Source organism: Alligator mississippiensis, chromosome 1 (genome assembly GCF_030867095.1).
Source record: "Alligator mississippiensis isolate rAllMis1 chromosome 1, rAllMis1, whole genome shotgun sequence".
Taxonomy (NCBI): Eukaryota; Metazoa; Chordata; order Crocodylia; family Alligatoridae; genus Alligator; species Alligator mississippiensis.
The window spans coordinates 270,163,947-270,183,611 of NC_081824.1; the positions used below are offsets into that span (position 1 = coordinate 270,163,947).

General features: G+C 38.5%; 1 protein-coding gene across 5 annotated transcripts in view; it reads right to left on the reverse strand.

The window, feature by feature from the left end:
• Positions 1 to 19,665, reverse strand: part of CADM2 (cell adhesion molecule 2) — a 1,138,796-nt gene that overhangs the window by 65,922 nt on the left and 1,053,209 nt on the right. For 3 of the 5 annotated variants that reach the window (XM_059720619.1, XM_059720618.1, XM_059720622.1), the window contains one exon: positions 18,738 to 18,857. The exons of 1 other annotated variant lie outside the window; for it this stretch is intronic. In XM_059720619.1, coding sequence (XP_059576602.1) covers positions 18,738 to 18,857 — 120 coding nt within the window. Of the gene's footprint in view, positions 1 to 9,169; positions 9,464 to 18,737; positions 18,858 to 19,665 lie in introns of those variants that run through there. One more of the 5 variants, XM_059720620.1, reaches the window with a different exon arrangement.

Here is a 19,665-nt window from a genome sequence, read left to right on the forward strand (position 1 = left end):
ATAATACACACACCCACACACTTTTGTAATGAACCATCATCGAGCCATAAGTCACAAAATGAAGGGAGATGGAAAAAGACCTACTGGTGTTTTGAGTTAAAAGTTTTTACAGGGACTCAAGCCTGGTGGAAGACAATTGCATTTAGGAACCTAATAGGTAAAACAGGATCTGAGCTATGTGTTTTAAGACTTCAGAGTAAGCAACTTAAAAGGCCATGTTTCAAACAACGAGTTATCAATTGTATTTTTTACTTACTTGCATGTAGTTTTTTTCATTATCTTTTAGTCTGTTTTAGCAACTAGAAGTATTAAGCATTTGCTACAAAAATAGGAAGACCAAATACCTGCCCTGAACTCTTAAAAAGTTCTTAATTTAGCCAGGAAATAGAATATTACATGAACGGCAGAAGGTTTAGCATCTGAATATACAACCAATCTATTTTATTATTGCAATAGAAGGCAATTATACAATCACTACTGTGAATTACTATTCTATATAAATAAATTTAATGGCTATAAATCCAGAAAATGGTCTAGAATTATACCTAAATCCAACTTATAAACTTGCTTATTAGAAGTTTAACATTACACTTAAAATAAAAGCAGAGAACGCTGTGGTATCCAAAGTCAAGGCTAGAATCTCTGAATTTTTAGAGTGGATTCATTAAATTTAGCTGGGGAAGTCGCAGAGGCAGTAGAAGTTAGAGAATCAGAGACCATTACCTTAATGCACCAGGAAGTAAGAATGTGTTCATTTCAGACTTACAAAAACAATTAGAAAATTGTTTTTCTGTGACTCTGCTGCCAGCATTCCCAAAAGTCATGCAATGATGCAAAGGATTTGGATTTATTATATTAAGAAGTGGTAAAGTACTTTGTAAGGACCCCCAGGAAGTATTTGGCACAATGTCATATGGTGGAGGAGAGGGAACCTAATTGTAATGAAAGATTCATTTCTTGGTAGCATTACTGATTCCAGAAATACTGGAAAAAGATACTTCAAAGTCAGACTAGGCGCTATAAGGCCCCAAAATTAAAGCAGCCTTAGAAAAATTAGTGGTCTCTTAAAAACATAAAGACCTTGTACAGGTGTTACATTTATTTTCTTCCAGTAAAAATTACAAGCATACAAGTATTCCTTCACTTTCTTTCAGGGGATAGCAACCTGGACAATCTCTCTTGTGAGAAACTCTCTTACAGCAGTGAACACTTGGATGCTCTCCTCCTGATCTGGTCTGAGATGGGAGTAAAGAAGTAGTGCACTACTCCCCTCATTTCCTCAGACTGGGGATTGCTTAGTTGGGTGAATGTGCAGGAGGCATTACCCCACTATTCCAGCACCCTTCATACTGGTCTGGGAGGGGAGCAGAGTAGCCGGACAACACCTCCTACCCACTCGCTCAATGAGGATCCCCAATCTGAGAAGTGGGAAGGAGGCTTTGCTGTGCTGCTCAGTCCCCTCAGTTCCTGAGCACTTACAGTGGTAATTGTCTCCCACCCATTCCTCAGACCAGAGTCTTTGCCCAGTGAAGGCATGGAAATACAGGGCAGAGGGAGTGGCTGCAGCATGCATACCTGGAAGACAAGGTTCTTTGGGTAAATCTGATATCTTTTATTTGACCAACTAAATAGCTGGAAAAAATGTTTTAGCAAGCTTTTGGGTTTAAAAACCCTTTGTCAGGCTGAGGGAGCATCTGCATTTGGCATGTGCTCTTCCTGGATGGAATGAATAGTAAGAAGCTAGAGGCTGGGCTGCATGCAAGAAAGCCAGTCAGTGAGGATATAAATTGAGGAGTCAGCAGGCGAGAGACAGGCTGGGGGAAAGGGGGAGAAGGAGAAAGAATGTAGCTGGTACATAGTGGAGTGGCACCTACTCTGGACACTTTCAAGAAGCATTTGGACACTGATCTTGTTGGGGTTCTTTGACCCTAGCTCACTTCCTACCCCTTGGACAGGGGGCTGAACCCAATGACCTTGCAGCTCTAATGTCTATGAATCTATGAATCTAAGAACTGAGATATTGGAGAGAGAGTGGTTTTCTTCTGAGAAATGTGCCCCCACAGCTAATTGGGCATTCTTGTCTTTAATAGATTTCCTGTGTGTGTTCATTCTGGTGCGCAGTTGTTGTTTACTGCTGTATGCATCCCCCTTCCCTCTCCCTTCACGTCCCCCAAACCTGCCTGTCTCTCACCCACTGACTCCTCAATTTACATCTTCACTGACTGCCTATTTTGCATGTAGCGCAGCCTCTGGCTTCTTTACTATTCATTCCATCCACGAAGAGCACACGCCAACTGCAGAAACTTCCTCAGCCTGACAAAGGGTTTTTAAACCCGAAAGCTTGGTAAAACATTTTTTTTCCAACTATTTAGTCGGTCTAATAAAAGATATTAGATTTTCCCAAAGAAACTTGTCTGCCTATGTCCTTAGACCAACATGGCTATGACCTATACCATGTGTATACCTGTGTACGTCTCCCAGAAAGATGTCTCAGAAATGTTCACTGGTATGAAATGCCTAAATGTCTGTTCCTAGACTAAGTTAAGAGTTAATATGACTGTAGAAAGTACATAATTAATTTCAAAATTACATGAGGGTCCTATGTATTGGTCATAATGCAGAGCGGCGCAATAGCACCTCATCTAACTGAACGGTCTGGTACTAGATCTATGAAGTCAGATTTGATGATAATGCCCTAGTCAGAGAATCTGAAGCCATGTCTAAGAGCATGATTCAATCCAGTAACAATCCATTTGTATGTTTTGCATCTGGTTCAAAATAAAAGGTGAGGACTGACAGGGTATTCTGAATTCATTAACATAAGATGCTTCATTTTTATAGTTTTGAACATGATGCTTGACCTGACCTGTGTCCCGTGAAGATTAGTAACAACAGCAACAACAAAGTCTTATCAGTAAATAATCTGGTTTCATAAAAAATCTTGTCAATCTGTTTTTCTGATGGTTCATGACATTGTCCTGCAGAGACATATTCTGGCCTTTGTTGTCCAGGAACCTTACCCTTTCAGCCAGAAAGAGAAATCGTATATTAAGGTAAATTGTAACTCTTGATATGGTTTTTTACTCGACAGGTAGTTTTCTATTACAGACTTGCAAGAATTCAGACTGGAAAGAAACCTGAGCATCCTTGATTGAAAGGATTTGATTCATTCTTTTTGAATTCATACTATCTAAATCACAGCAGGATGACTTGTAATCAAAGTTTTTCAAAAAGAACATAAATTTAGGGAAAAGGAAAAGGCCATTGAGCCCATTGCAAGTCATCTTGGTTAACACAGTTCCTCCAGAATAGTATCTCGCTTCTTCTTTAATGACCCCAGTGCCTTCAATTCCAAACTTGGCTCAATAGGCTATTGAAAAATTGTATTTCTCTTTGAGTGAAAAGTACTTCCTTGTGTCAGTTCTGAATTTCATTTTTTCACTCACTTCCATTTATGCTTTCCTGTTCGGTCTTTTATGCTCAGCCAAACAGTGAGTCAAGTGTTATTGAATAAGGTTTTTCCACCTATATTTCTGAGAAGATGAGTTGGTAATTTTTTTCAGATGAAAAAAAAATATATAAGAATTGGATTGTGATTAGCTATAACCTTCCATGATACTGTACACTTCAAGCTAGATTTCCCTTTATGCTTCTATGTCTTTCTTCTAAATGCTGATAGAGGACATATTTTAAGCTTCCTGTATTAAATAATCTTTTTAAACATGAGGATTAAGTTTATTGCCTTTCTCCCCCTTTCATGTTGTTGGATCTGTTTTTTTAGATATGACAGGCATATTGCAGCATAATATTAGCCTTCAAAGATATTTGTTTTAGAGCTTAAAACTACTGAACCTATTGCATTAGTACCTCTGCTTTTTAAAATTGTTTTAAATTAAATGAAGAGATTTTTAGACCTGTTTGCTGGCACACTTTACATTTGAATATGGTTTTGAGAGTGTATATTTTATTGTCTGAAGAAAACCATGCTTTAATTACTGTAAAAATCTCTTACAATCACTTAAAATCAGGTGTGCCATCAAATGCAGTTAGGGATCAATTGATATGTTTTAGATTTAAGATAATATAAGAAAGCTGCTTGTTTTAATTCCACATGTGATTATTAATATAACAGCTTAGACCCATCCTCAAAGTCAGTCTTAGCAGAATTTCCTTTTATTTTTACTGTTCTGGGGGGTTTTGCAGTTTCAAGTTTTACCAAAGTCACCTTTATCAAAAAACTTAGCATAATTAGCATCAATTTAGTGTTTCATGAAGCTCACATTGGAAGTTATTAACTGTGTTTCAAGTGGAGTGTCAGAAAAAGCAAGGGCAAACACAGTAATGTTTTCAGCTTCAAAGGCACAGCTGATGACTCTAGCTCACTGGTTAGTGAAAAAGACATGTACATTTTTTATTAAAAGGTCTTACTAATAAATATGAAGCCTATACATCTTTTCTCTTTTCTTTTGTTGCTTTCTCCATTTTCCTTCCTCCTGTCTGTACATTTCCAGACATTAACATTTCACATAACAATGTAAACATGTGATTACCTTAGTTGCCACATTTCTTAACTATAATGATCCTAAATTATATGGTTTGTCTTTTTGAATAATAATGGATTTCATCAGGATGTAAAAAGTTTGAAATAGGAAAGAACATGCCAAAAATCTGCATTATATAGTCAATTTAGAAGTCATTTACAGGTTTTACAAGGTGCTATCTAAAAGTTCACAAAAATCTTTCCAGAACAAAAAAAAATAGAAACATGTAAGCCACACAATTTGATGTATTAAGTAGAGCAACAATGCATAATACCTATTGTTCCCCTTAAAAGCCCACATTCAGACCAGGTTTGATAAGAATATGAGAGATGCCACACTAAGCCAGACAATTTAGGGTCCATCTAGCCTACTATTGGGTCCCTGCAAGGATCAGATGTTTTAGAGGATTCCAAAATAGATATGAAGTGTTTGTATGTGACTTATGGCCCTCAAAGGTACTTTTTAATAGTAGCTTTTCTCAACAGAATTAGCTGATCAGCAAGACTGCAGTCATTGACAGCGCAGCAGTAACTGACTGACAAACTTTAGTAGCAGCCCTGTGGATCCACTGTTAAGGATAACTGAGGGACTTTGTGATAAGCTTAGTAAATAGGCTCTCAGATAATGAGAGCTCCCCCTTTGGATTATCATGTGCCACATATTTTGGGAGATACTCAATTACATTCAAGAAACTTGAGCTGCATAAATCTCACTCAGGTTAAAGCAATGATGCTAGATTCTCCTTTTTGTAACTTTATATATATAAGGCATCTAATGTCATCTTTACTGAACAAAAAGGTACTACATTACAGATTCATTCTGTTATGTGGCCCTCGGTAGAATGCCTCAACCATGAAGTGGTCTTTCCTGAGGAAAAAAAAAGTGACCCCAGCTTTAAAGGATTAGAGTACAACAAACAAGACAATGGAGAGAGTTCCATCTGCTGCCATATCCTCCTATTTACCAGTAGACGTAGATAAAAGAAATAAATCCAAACCAGAAACATAAGATGATCTTATTAAGATTCCAAAACTCATGGGTTAATTCCCATTAAATGAAATACAACTGATAATTTTTTAGACAGATTATTGTGCCTTTACTCACACAGACTACAAAGAAAAGAAAATACCAATTGCCAAATAGCATAGTGGAAAAAGGTATAGTGAAAAACAATGGATGAGAGTTAAAAATAGGCCAATTAAAATGAGAAGCAAGAAACAGATTTTTAACACAGGAGATAATTGAACATTGGATCAAACTGCCGAGGAAAGTAGTGGATTCTCTGTCTCATTACGTCTTCAGGTCAAGATTGAATACATTTCAGGAAGGCATGTTTTAGTCCAGCACAAATTATTGACACTTAACACTTGAGTGAAATTCCACGGCCTCAGTGGCATGGGAAGTTAGACTAGCTGACCTAATGATCCCTAATAGAATCATAGGTTTTAATTTATGAATAGTACAGTAAAACATAGGTTGTGGATTTATATCTATGTATTAGGTAGTACCCAAAATGAAAAAGAGCATCACAATATCTTCTCAATTATGAAGCGAATGTGAAATATATTGCATGTCTCATTTATTCTTTACTATTAGAAATCTCTGTACATAAATAACAGGTAGGAAACATTTTGACATGTCAGGTTGGATGAAAATGATCATTATAGATGATAGTATTGCCCTTATATACTCTTCAGTGGCTGCAGTTATCAGCAACTGGTGACTTCAATATTAAAATTGAAAAGACACTGATGATACCAGCTCTTTCCATTCATACCTTAAATGATCTATGTACATGCTATGCTTCTTTACCAATTGCACTTGACATCTAGCCAGAAAGAAATCTAATATGTTGTTCTGCAACCTGTGGTAGGTGAGGTCAACTCTTGTGATAAATTCTGTGAAGGTAATTTTCAAAGAATGATAATTTGTTTTTTGAAAATGTAGCATTGTCTTTTTGATTGACTTTCATTTCAAAAACTCTCCTAGTAACTGTTAGGCACTTTAAAATTGATTAGGTCACAGCTTAGGCTAGGAATCTTTGAATTTCCTAAGGATTTAAATTGCAGATACCTTTCAGGAACCCAGCTATGTGAGGATTCAATGGAATATTTACTAGGTCATCAACATCAAATATTTTATGATAGTTACCTAAGAATGCTGAAGTTTTGGCCCAATGGTAACCCTTCTGGCAGAAAATCAGGTCTTAAAACGTATGCTTCATTTTCTCAAATATATGTGCAAAATCCCCTCACTTTGCAAATTCCATTCATCTTTTGTTGCAGATTATTTAATAGATGCTATCAAAGAGTTAATGACTCCTTCCAGATGAAGGCTTGCCTTTGAGTAATCAGTCCTTGGCATAGAGGTGTTGCAGACTTTATCCTAGAAATAATTGATTATTTGATGCAGACAGCTGGATTGGTTTGCTCTTGCTGAAGTGTTTCTTCAAGACGAGCAAACTGCTTTCCTGATTGATGGTAATATTATTTTTCCTTTCCCTCATGTTGTCAGTGACCTTATGTTGTAATCTATGTCCCACTTATATCGTCTTCGTTTCAAAGGTAAGCCCTTTGATGTTTGGAATGCACCTTCATTTGTGATTAAACATTAACCACAATCATAGATTAATGATTACAGTGCAATCCCAAAATCATAGCCACTCATATTACCAGAACCAGACTCAAACCCTGCTCCAACCTCCTACAATGTCAACCCTGAAACATGGACAACAGCTTGAACACCCTAGACACAACATTAATGAACTCTAACCCCACTTTTACAATGATAACCGTGTCAAGGTAGCCGTGAGGGACAAACCTGTTGTGGTTTATACCTAGCACCCCAACCTCAAACTGCACCTCTCCATCAAGCAGACTACATAACTCCTATTCTCAGCAAGGCACTACGCCTTGCAATAGACCCAGATGCTAGCTGTGCCCCTTCATCAACCCAGACCACATCATCACTGGACCAAATAACATGGATTATAACAAACAAGGTGTATTCATCTGCTCCTCTACCAATGTCATATATGTATCACCTTCTTACAGTGCTCCTCTGCTTTCCACACCAGAATGACAAAAAGAATGGACACCAATCTGACATCAGTTCAGAAATACAGAAATTACTGTGGTAGAACACTAACCTCCCTGGACATTCCATTGATGACCTTAGAACAGTGTACTTAAACAACAGGGTTTTAAAAATGGACTTGAACATGAAACTGCAAAACAAGAAATTATCCACAGACTTGATTGTGTTAGACATGGTCTATACAGGGACCCTGGATTCTTATCCCATTACCCAGATCAACTTTTATGACCCTTATTTGTCCTTGTATTTTAATTGTTTTCTTCACTTCAACCCCCTTTGCCTTTCTCAACACTGCTCTTTCTCCTTCCTTCCTATCCTACCTTCCCCTTTTCCTGTCTTCTGTGTTCAGATCACTATTCGATAGCTTGCTCTCTGTCCCATCCATAGCATTTGACAAAGTAAGCTGTTGCTTTTAAAAGTTTATGCATCTCTGGTTCAGCTGTCTATAAGGCACACCTTCACTTACTGTCTGACTTCAGAATAACACAACTAACTACTAGGGGTGTGCAAAGCGGGCCATATTTGATTCAGATTCAGATTTGGCCTGAATCAGGGACAGTAATTCAATTAGTTGATTCAGATCACTGTCCCCAATTCAATTCAGCCAAATCTGAATCTGAAAATTCGATGCTGATTCAGACAATCAGTGATTCGAACATAAAAACATCTTTAAAAGTTTTTTTTACATACCTTGAGGTAGCATGTGCAGCTCATGATCACTGCAATGCTGGGGTGCATGGAGCATCCTGCAGGAGTGGGGGGAGGGGGGGAACTCCACGTGGTCAGTGGCAAACCCAGAAGTGGACCGGAAGTACTTCCAGTCCACTTCTGGGTTTGCTGGGGAGTGCACTGGGGGGTCCTTCTTGCCCCCCGGCTCAGTGATCAACTGCAGGGGGGCCCCAGGTGACCCCCTGACCCAGGAGGCACCAGTCACTGAGCCACGGAGATGCAGGGGAGGCCCTCAGCGTGCTCCCCAGTGGACCCAGAAGCGAACTAGAAGTGCTTCTAGTCCACTTCCAGGTCTGCTATCAAGCACGCTGGGGAGCCCCCCCATGCTTCTGTGGGACACTCCAGGCACCCCGGCATCGCAGAACAAATGAGCCCCTGCTACCTAGAAGTATGAAGCAAAAACATTTAAATCTGTCTCTATGTCTGAATCTCTGAATCTTTCCGAATCTCTCCAAATTGATTCAGAGGGTTCTGATTCGATTCAGAGAGATTAAATGGTCCTCTGATTTGATTTGGAGATTCAGCTGCTGAATCAGGCCAAATCTCTGCCAAATCGAATCAGGGACCAAAGCTTTGCAAAGCCCTACTAACTACCTCTCTCAGATCTTTTTGAGCTTGAAAGATGCTACTTTTCTATCTGCTGGTTTTAACAGTGTCAGCTTGGAGAACTTGAAAAGTTAATTCTACTATTAAGAGTTACTTCTGGGATGACACCCTAATTAAATGTTGCTGAGCAATGAATAATCTATTTCCCTTAGATGGGTCCTAAGGACTCATAACCATTTGCAAAACTTCTAGAGGTATTTGGTAATGTGAAACTTTTACTGAAAACCTGTGGAGCCACTGAAGGCAAAGACAAATAAGGATGTGCAGCTATGATGAGATGAGAAAATTCCCTTGAGATGCAGTATAGATTTTAGCATATTTATTATAGATCCAGTGCTTTGTCTCAATACAGGAGGAGGAGCTGTGATTTTTAGTCTTTTCCTTCCCTGTATCTCTAGAAATAGGCAACAGATGCAAGGTAACTCTTCTGCTGAGGGAAACAGAAGAGTATTGTAAGCATCTTTGAGGAGTCAGGGAAAACATGCAGGTATCTGTGAAAAAAGAGACAGAGCTGTAAATAATTCTACTTCCTTTTTATGTTAAGGTACAATTATTTAGTAACTTCTGTATTAGAGTTTGATGTCTCCTACTGCTGCCAGAAGGGCAACTTAATCTTTTATTTTAGCCTTGGATCTCAATTCCCCAACATTCTATACATATTGGACCTTTTGTGGATTGAGCTGTGCTGCTAATATTGTGTTTTGCTATATAAAAGTTAGATCTTACAGATATATTAACTACTTTATATCTGTGGCTGTAATATAAAAAAGCTAATGAGTATCTGCGTTCACACAAATAAGATAAGACAATTATGATTCTTATGTTGTTCTGACATATTTTTTTTTCAATTTTAATAAGCATCTAGTGATTTACCAACCTTGCCGTTTTCCAGGAGACCTAGGCATCTTCATCCTAAACCCAGAATATGGATAGATCTTCAAGCTGTGACCTTTTTTCCCACATAATGTATATAATGTCTTTACTATGAGACCACAACCATGGATTAATAACATAATAATAATAATAATAATAATATTTTAATATTGCCTCATTTTTACCCCAGGGTCTTATGCTTTGTTGGAAGGATGCATTGAGAATCTAGATATGTCAGATGGAGTCTTTGGGTATAAACAAGCATTACAATTAGATTGACCTAATCAAGGTTAGATAGATCTAAATGCCTAGTCATACAGACATTCACAAGACTTAGATCACCTGAAAAATGACCTGCTCAATCTAAGGGGCTATTTTTAGCATCCCCCACCCCCACCATGACAGGAAGCTCCTCTCCCTCCTCCCAACTCTCCGACCCCTGTCCTGGATCTGCCAGTCCCTTCCTCCACTCCAAGTTGCTTATAAAGTAGTATATAAAACAACTCACTGCACAGTAAGTTGTACAACAAAACTTGTTTTAACATGAGACAATGATTGCTCTATTTATTATTAGCAGTGGGTGTGAGCAAACATACAGAAGCTATCTTTCAGATATAAGCCTTTCCTTATCTCAGCCACTGTTTAACAATGCTAGTCTCCTTTCTTCTTGTATGTGCTATGACTCTCATTGCTTTGTGGTTTATTTCTCTGTCGATATCTCAAAGTGCTGAGGTACATTAATCAGATCATGAGGAAGAAAAATGAAGGCACAAGCAAAGAACTGGTAATACTGAATACCATTCTGATATCAAAAGAGCTGGGAAATGGAAGCACTGCCCAGGTAATTCTTACAGTTTAACTTGCTTTAATGAAACAGGTGCTCTAGTCAATTTTTATTCTCATACAAACAGCAAGATAAAAAAGAAGGGGAGAAAGAAAATGAAAGTAATATAATTTTCCAGCTCCGATTGTTGAAATTTTCTATGATAAAATAAAAATATTTACATTTAATTTAAACTAAACCAAAATGATCAAACCCTCAATAACTTTCTTAATCTACTGTAAACCATTTTTAAATTTAGTTCAACAGATCTCATTTAAGCAACCTTCTTCTTTATACCAGAGCCTAAAAACAAAATAAGTGAATTGCAGCAAGGCATGGAGGTGCAGTGAAATTTTTAAAATGTTCATTGACTTTTTAGGCACCTTGAATATTAAACAAACTCTTGAACTTCCTGGTGCAGCTGCCTAAGAGCAGCACAGTATCCTCTGTTATGTGCAATGACTTTTGGAGATGTTTTTAGGCATTGCTATATAAAGCTTTGAACATTTTGGCAGGATCATTTCACAAGTGAGTCAGTCGAAACTGAATCACCCAGATAGAAGCAGTAAAATTGAATATATTAAATTACAGATTTCTCTCTTTCACTGTCTGGATGTTCACAGAATATTAATTTTTCCCTGTTTTTTCTTTTGTTTATTTATTTCTTTTCAAATCTTTAACAGTTTAAGCCAAATTTACAAAGGTTCTCAAGATCTATGTATTTTGCCTTGCCAGGTCAGAAAAATATTTAGCTATAGCGAAAAAAAAGAATATTAAAAGTATGTGTGCTGGCAGCAGGGGAGAGGGAGGGGAGGAGAGGGGAGGGGAGGGGCAATTATTGGTGAAATACACAATCAACCATAGGCTGATTTTAGTGCATCCATTTATGAAACCATTGAGAAACAGATTTCCTCCCCTTCCCTCCCCACAACAAAGAATAACTCTGTGGTGCTCTTACTTGCATTGGCTTCTAATGCCATCCAGCAGTCATTAAGGTTAGGGACAGAAGCTGCATGTAAACCAGTTTAATTGATCAGAAAACTGCTTTAAACCTGTAACAGAATAGAAGTTCAGTGCACATAAACCAGTTTCAAAATGGATGAAATTGGTTTAAGATAAACCTGGTTGAATATAGTTTCAGACTTAACTGATTTAGGTCAAACTGGTTTATGAAACTTCTGTCCCAGACCCTTACTGATTCAAGTTAAATCACAGTCCCCCAGCATCCCAACATTTTGCAGCCCTGGGCTGGACTGGGCTGTGCTGCAGCAGTGAAGGCTGGCTCACTGGCCTCATATGCTGGCTCACTTGCCTCCCCAGGCAAACCCCTGCTGGGGTATGGGGCCACAGTAGAGGGTTAAACTGCCCTTTCCCTGACTACAGAGCTGCCCTGCCCTGCCCTGCTAACTTGGTACTGGCTATGACTGGATTACAAATCCCAGAGGCACCTGGAAGAAGGAAGAGAAAGTGATGAGCAACATTGCAGAGTCCTGCTGCTGTATGGACTGCAAATCCTAGAGACCTTGGGGGCAGCAGGAAGAAGCAGTGAACACACAGCCCATGCTGGCTACATGCCAGGGTGCCATGCTTGAGGGCCAACTCCTCCCCCATCTTCTGACTTGAGCCATTGTAGGCATGTGGCTGTATTTCCTGGATCAGAATTGAATGTTTGTTCGTTAGCTTATAGGTTCAAACTTTGCAGCTTAGGCTATAACAGTGGCCTTCCAAGGGAAGTGGTGATGGCTCCTACCCTGGGGGTCTTTAAGAGGAGGCTTGACGTCTACCTGGCTGGGGTCATTTGAGCCCGGTTTTCTCTCCTGCCCTGGGCAGGAGGTCGGACTTGATGATCTACAAGGTCCCTTCTGACCCTGCTTCTATGAATCTATGAGTGAAAAATGCCAGAATGCAGGAAAGTCAAGATCTCTCTCTATCTTCATCCCTCCAGCCACACTTTCCCTCATAACTGTGAATAGTTGATAAAGTCCCTGCTATTCTAGTCCTTTTCACATATATGGGATTCTTCATACATCTGCCTGGACTGCAACTGCCTCAGGGTTAGGTCCTTACAAATAATATTAATTTAATTTCTAAAAACACACTATGCATGCACTGTGTATTTCTCTCTTTTTCAGTCCTCCAGGTCTGTGGTTTCCAAATTTAGTTCATGGACCATGTCTCATCTATGAAATCACAGTCTCATCTGTGAAATCTGTATCCCACCAATTTGCTCATGGTTATGTAATTTTTTCACTTAAAACTTTGACGATAAGAGTGTATGATGGCCTAGGAGACATTTTGAAAGCTGACATGGGTCCAATACTCTAAAATGTTTGAAAACCACTGGTCTATATTTCTTTATATTGAACATTTGGATCACATTGGGTGCATCTACACATGCAATTAAAGAGAAGCAAAAAACTCTGGATCAATTTGAACCAGAGTAAACTACTCCTGGATGCAGTATCTACATGTGAACCTGGGACAGCTGCAATTTGAGCTGGGGTGGAGCAGACCTGGAGTGGCAGGAGGTATGGGGGGTCAGCCCCAGACTCTGGGTGGCAGCATCGAGTGGCAAAGGGACTTGCTAAGGCACAAGGGTACTTACTGAAAGTGTGGAGTTGTGGAGCTAAGTAGCTGGCGAGAGTCTGGCCCCCAGCTGGCTGGGCTGACCAGGTGCAATTTACACCTGTGGTTATCATCTACATGTGTGGTTAAGCACAGTAAATGACCCCAGTATAAGATAGTACTGCCCCCAGCAATACTATCTTACTGCAGTGTTATTTAATCTATTGCAACCTACTAACACTGCACGTGTAGACAATGACACTTTACTCCACAGCTAATTAGTCTACTCTGCAGTTAAGTGCATGTGTAGATGTGGCCATTGTGTAATTTATACCTGAACATAGTCGATAGGCTTTAAGACTTCCTGGGCAAATTTATAATGAAGACTTCTCTTTCCCAACATCAGATTTGCTCTTCCAACTTAGGTGTAATGAATAAGCAATAGAACCTTATTAACTCATACAGGATTCAGCATAAAGGCAAATATATTTGGATATACATGTCTAAGTGAAAGAAATGTGCTTAGGCAGGGATTATATACAATATAATGTTAATGATCCAAATAGATTTAGTAATCTTATTTTCGTATTGCTTTCTGTTCTGTAGATAAATAAAGACGACCTAAAATCACAACACTTTGATGTCAATTGTTTTTCATTTTTTTACTAATTAAAGAATCCATGAAGTATGACAGGGCTTTCCAATTTCAGCATGACTGGAGACACAAATGGCACTAGTGTGCTGCACATCACAGAGGCTACACACTGTGGGGGGCCTCCTGGGATTCCCCTCATTGTGTGGACTGTGCAAGTGACATGTAGTGACCACTCCCTGCTGTGGCCATTACATGTGTCAGGGGGCTCTGTCAGGGTGCCAGCAGGCCACATGCTGGCCCTTCAGAGGCTACTAACAGTTCACAGGCTGCCAGTTGGACATATTTCTAGGTTCAACACTACTTCAATGACCTATGAATTTTATGCCCCAACATATTCGGATTCTTACGGGATAAGAAGCAGGCATACCATGGAAAAGCTGAGTTACGTGGTGTCCCTTGCATGGCTAGAAATAACAAATTACAGAAAATCTTGCAAAAAGGTAATACAGGTCCAAAAGGTTGAGTAGATTTGATGAGGTTCAGAAAAGTATTTGTAATTTGTAGAGTCTTGTGCAAAATGACTAACTTGTCCATCAAACCTTTAGAGGTGTGCTCCATACGGGGCACGTCTACACATACATTTGATGTGAGATCAGATTTCTTGTGAGTAAACTACTCATGAGTAAACATTCCCAGGCAGGTGTCTACACATTCAGGGATATGGAAATCAATTTGCTGCTCCTAGCAGGAAAATGCACCCACTTCCTGTGGCTCTGTCTGGGGAGTTTGTTCCCCACTCAGCTCCACAACTCTGGAGCTGAGTGGGGAACAGGCTGGAACTCAGCTCTGTGATCACAGAGCTGGGCAGGGAACAGGTTTCCCAGCCCACACCAGCAGTAAACTCCCAGTGCCAGCTCTGGAGCATCTCTCAGCATCAGCTCCATGACAGCAGGGCCAGTGCTGGGAGATTCTTATCTGCCAGCCCAAGCCCTGCAGTTGTGGAGATTGAACTGGGAGATAAGGATCTCCCAACCCGAGCACCATGACCATAGAGCTGGCACTGGGAGATAAAGATCTCTCAGACCTGCCCTCTGCTCCCTGATTGTAATGGCAAACTGGGGGCAGGGAGATAATGATCTCCCAGGTCCTGCTCCCTGATCGTGACCTTGGAACAGGGAGCTTGGAGCAACCTGCTGCCTGTGCAGGGTCACATAGTCTCCACCTGGGCTCCAATGGAGAAGCACATCCTGGCAGCAGGTGCTGTCTGCCCCCAGAAGTTAATCTCCCACCCCCTGGTGGCTGGATGACCATAGATTAAAGTGGTTAGTGCACAGTAAACTATGCTACTTCACTGTAAAGTATCTCATGTAGACATGCCCAGTGTTTCAGATGTGCTAAAACCAGAATACTGCAGGCAGGAGGTTCAAGAGGTTTTCTTAACTATTCCTCTGCACTTAGGTAAGATCAAATATACCACCTTCTCTAGATAGCTTGTTTCAGTGCTTCAGCACCTAAACAGTTATAAAGTTTTTAATATCTAACCTCATTTTTCTTTGCTGCAAATTAAATTAATTCTTTCTTTCTTCTAGCAGACATGGAGAACAGTTGATAACTGTCCAACTCATATGAACCTTTTACATATTTCCAAACTTTCATCTTGTTGATTTTACGCTATTTCTAAATTATTAAGATAATTCTGAATTCTTATACTGTCTTCCAATATGCTTTCAACCTCTCCCATCTTAATGTTATCTATAGCTATTATACATGTCCTCTCTACTCCATCATCACACTCATTAATGAAATAGAGAAAAGAACTGGACCCAGAACACACTGAAATGCCCTCTTAGTTTTACAGGAAAGTATTAATAAGCATCCTTTAGGTGCCATTTTTCAACCAGCTATGTACCTAACTTTTTAATTCATCTTGACTATAAATCCCTATTTGCTTATGAGAATATCATGTGGGGCAGTGTCTAAAGTTCTACTGAAGTCAAGTATCTATGGCTCACACTTTTTCCACTAAGTTAGTTAGGTAATCATTCATCATCATTGTAAAAGTATTAACCAACATTGTAAACATTAATCATCATTGTAAAAGCAGAGTTAGATTAGCTTGACCGGATATATTTTGGAAAAATCCATGCTGGTTGTATTTTTATCACTTTCTTTTCCTCTAGGTGTTAAAGTTGGACTGACTAGTCTATAAATTTCTAGGTTCTCCCTTCAGTTTATTTTAAAGATAGGCAAAGCCAGTGCCTTTCTCCAGTCCTCAGAAACATCACCAGTCCTCTGAGTTCTTAAAGACAATTGTGAATGGTCCATAGATTGTTTTCACTAGTTTCATAAATACTCTAGGATGAGTTTCTTTGGGCAACTTCAATACATTTAACTTAGCTAAATATTTTTAACCTGCTTTCCCCCCCACCTTTTCTCTGGCATCCCAAGCCTATTAATTTTTTTTGTGTGTGTTAAAAATGTGATCACAGTCACCTTTTTTGTAACGACTAAAGGAAAAAACTAATATTTCAGACTTTGTTTCATCTTTTAAATTAGTTAAATAATGGACCTACATTTTCTTCCTCAAATTTCTAATGTATTTACAAAGCTTTTACGTAGTGTCTTTTATACTTCTTGCTGGTTGTAATTCATTCTGAATCTTACCTTTCTGATTGCATCCCTACATGATTCTGCTATCTCTATATACTCTTATTCACCCTTAGTCATTGTGCACTTTTTCCCACATTCTGTATGATTTATTTTTAATTTCCCAAGCCCACAAAGAGATAGATACTGATGCAACCACACTGGCCTCTTATTAAGCTTCCTATCTTTTCCCTACATGAAGATAGTTTGCTATTGTCTCAGTAAACATCAGCTTTCCTGTACTTCTATTTTCTCTTTAGAACTGCCTTCCAAGAAAGCCTTTCTACCAGTCCCTTGAATTTGCTTTTCTGAAGACCACTGTTCTTATTCTGCTTTTCTCCTTCCAACATTTTCTAAGAATAATGAACTCTATCATTTTGTGATCACTTTCATCCAAATTACCTCTCACCTTTAGATTTTCAGCTAGTTTCTCCCTGCCCTTCTAACATCAGATTTAATAATCTATTATATACTAGAACTGAAGCTTAGAAGAATGTTTTCTCCTGACTCCATTCCATTACATGATGCACTTGAACAATCAAAATTAGCACTTCAAGAAGCCAGAGAGAGAGTGAGCTTCTACAGTACAATATCTTAAAAAGTAACAGTATGCCTATGTAACAATGGTAAATATACAATTTCTAAACGGTATCTCAGTTATTACATCTGCAGAATAACAAGAGCATAAAGCGTACTTTTACACGTGCTCCGATACATTCTGATTAGATTCTCGAGTCTGCTGGAGCGTTCTAATCAGAGCACTCCAGCATGCTGCAGCGTCTTTTATTCAGCATTCCCACATTTCAAAATGGCAGAGGGGGTGGTTTAACTAAAGCTTGTTGAATACTGAATACACAAGATGCTGAAGGCTCCAGAGAGTCACTAATTAATGCACCCCGCCCCACCCCCCCCAACCCCAGAGCATGTGTACAGGTACCCAAAGCAATTTCCAAACATCATAAGCTAACCTTAAAAATAAAAATGCCTCGGCCCTCAAAAAGATAGGATGACTAGTCACATTCCCTAAAACACATTTCTTTATACTGAACATGTTGATGATCACTACCATGCTGCAGAATGTTCCTTCTATAGGAAACTTCCACTTTCTAATATTTCACATTTCAAACTAGTAGATGGTCATCTAGAACTTTGCTGCTGCTTTTGTTTGCATCTCCCTTCATTTCAGTTGGTAAGCATTCTTGTAGTGTTTTCTCCTATCTCTTCTCATTAAGAAGGTGACATATTTTCACACTACCCAGCACTGTTTAATAAATAAAACAATATTTTAAGATTTTAGGCTGGTTTAATTTCAGCAGAGGTCATAGTACTAAAATATGAATTTACTCTTAATGAGATCACTACTGATACCATTGTCTGGTAGGTCTAAACTTTATACAACAGACACGTTCAGGAAAATATCCTATTCTTCCAAGACAGACAGTTCTTCATGTATTTATCATGACAAGGCTTGTAGAGGGAAAGGTTACTAAAACTTTGTCCTAGCTTTTCTGAGAGGTTTATAGCTTATTATAGGGTTATGTCCTTGGAGTATTTAAATGTATTTCCTTCTCTTTTAGTCATCAGTGCCTCCTTCCACTTTTGACTTGGAGGTTGCCTCCGTTTTTAAAAACACACGAATACTGCTCTTTAGCGAGAGAGGATATTAATTTGTTAAATATGACATATATTATGACATATACATATAGAGTATCCACAGTATATGGGACCAAGCGAATCAAAATCAGCCTTGGAACTACCCAGGAGGGGACAGAACAGTACCAGAACAATTTTCTTAAAATACAGTTTTAGGAAGATTAAGACAAAATTAGATTAACAAGAGTGAAATATCATGATCTCCATTTTATATCAAGTGGGATTACTTCTACAGCAATTGCAAACCTAAGATATTTGTCTTCATTAACACCAAAATTAATTAATAAACTATGTTTATTTTAAAATACTATATTTTAACATAAAGTTATCAAATTTAAAACATTAAAAAGGACAAATGTATACAAGTAAGGCACCCTGCCAAAGTTTGCATACATATCACTAGAACAAGAATGATCAGTACTTTAGTAAACTTTTTTTTCACCACATTAACTACTGTCATGTGGATTACTTTTACTTCATACAAGCACATCATGAGTCAAAATGTTCAGATTTTATCTTTAGCATTTCTATTCGCTTTAAAGAGTTTTAAAACCTAGAATATCCTATTTGTAATGTGTTTCTCAGGCCATAACAAAGAAGTATACTGTACCTCTGGTGCTGATGGCTGTTGCCGATGGGGCTGTGCTGGTTGTTAAGGCTACAGTGGTTGTGACTGTTGCAGTGGTAAGGGAGGGGATGACAGTGATGGGAAGCAAAGTGTTGGAAACATCTGGTGAGTGGAAAAAAATATAAAATAAAATCATATCATGCTAACAAAGGAGAAGCATAACAATGGTTCAAATTGTAAATACAAGTATGTAGAAAAAATGTATAAATTAAAACATGATTAACACAGATTATTACAGGGACAACACTGTACCTGTACTTAAAATTCTTGACATTATATCACTCTCTGTTTTTATAATCAAACTTCCAGGGGCCAGAATGTAAAACATTGTTAAAATGATAAAGTTTCCAAGGATCAGGAGAGTGAATATTTAAGTGACAAGAATCCATTTCTTCACTGAGCCATTTTAAATGTCTCATATACTAGAAACCAAATATAGATGAAACATGCTGTGTCAGAGTGGGAGATGAAAAAAACAACGCTAAAATAAACAGACACGTGTTAACGAGAAATGGCTGTATGTTAAACACACCCACTTTCAGACAGACTCAATGGAAGGAAAAAGGGGAAAATTGCTACTAACTCTAAAAGCTGCTTTTTTCAGTTTGCTTGTCTTCTTCCCACACATTTAAGACAGTTGTCTGCTGTGATTCAGAGCAGAATACATTTCAAAATCCTTACCTTAATCAGCTGGCAAAGATGCATTTTTTAATCATCATTCATATCCATAAGTATCTAATAACCCCTACTATATTTCATTTGGAACCCAACATTTGGGAAATTCATTAATTTTATTTCTACATGGGTATGCAGAAGTCAGAAGGGGTGAAAAATAAGCTTACAAAATCTCTGTCTCTATGTAAATACTCTAAATGCCACTCTACAGTACCAACGCAATATCAACCCATAA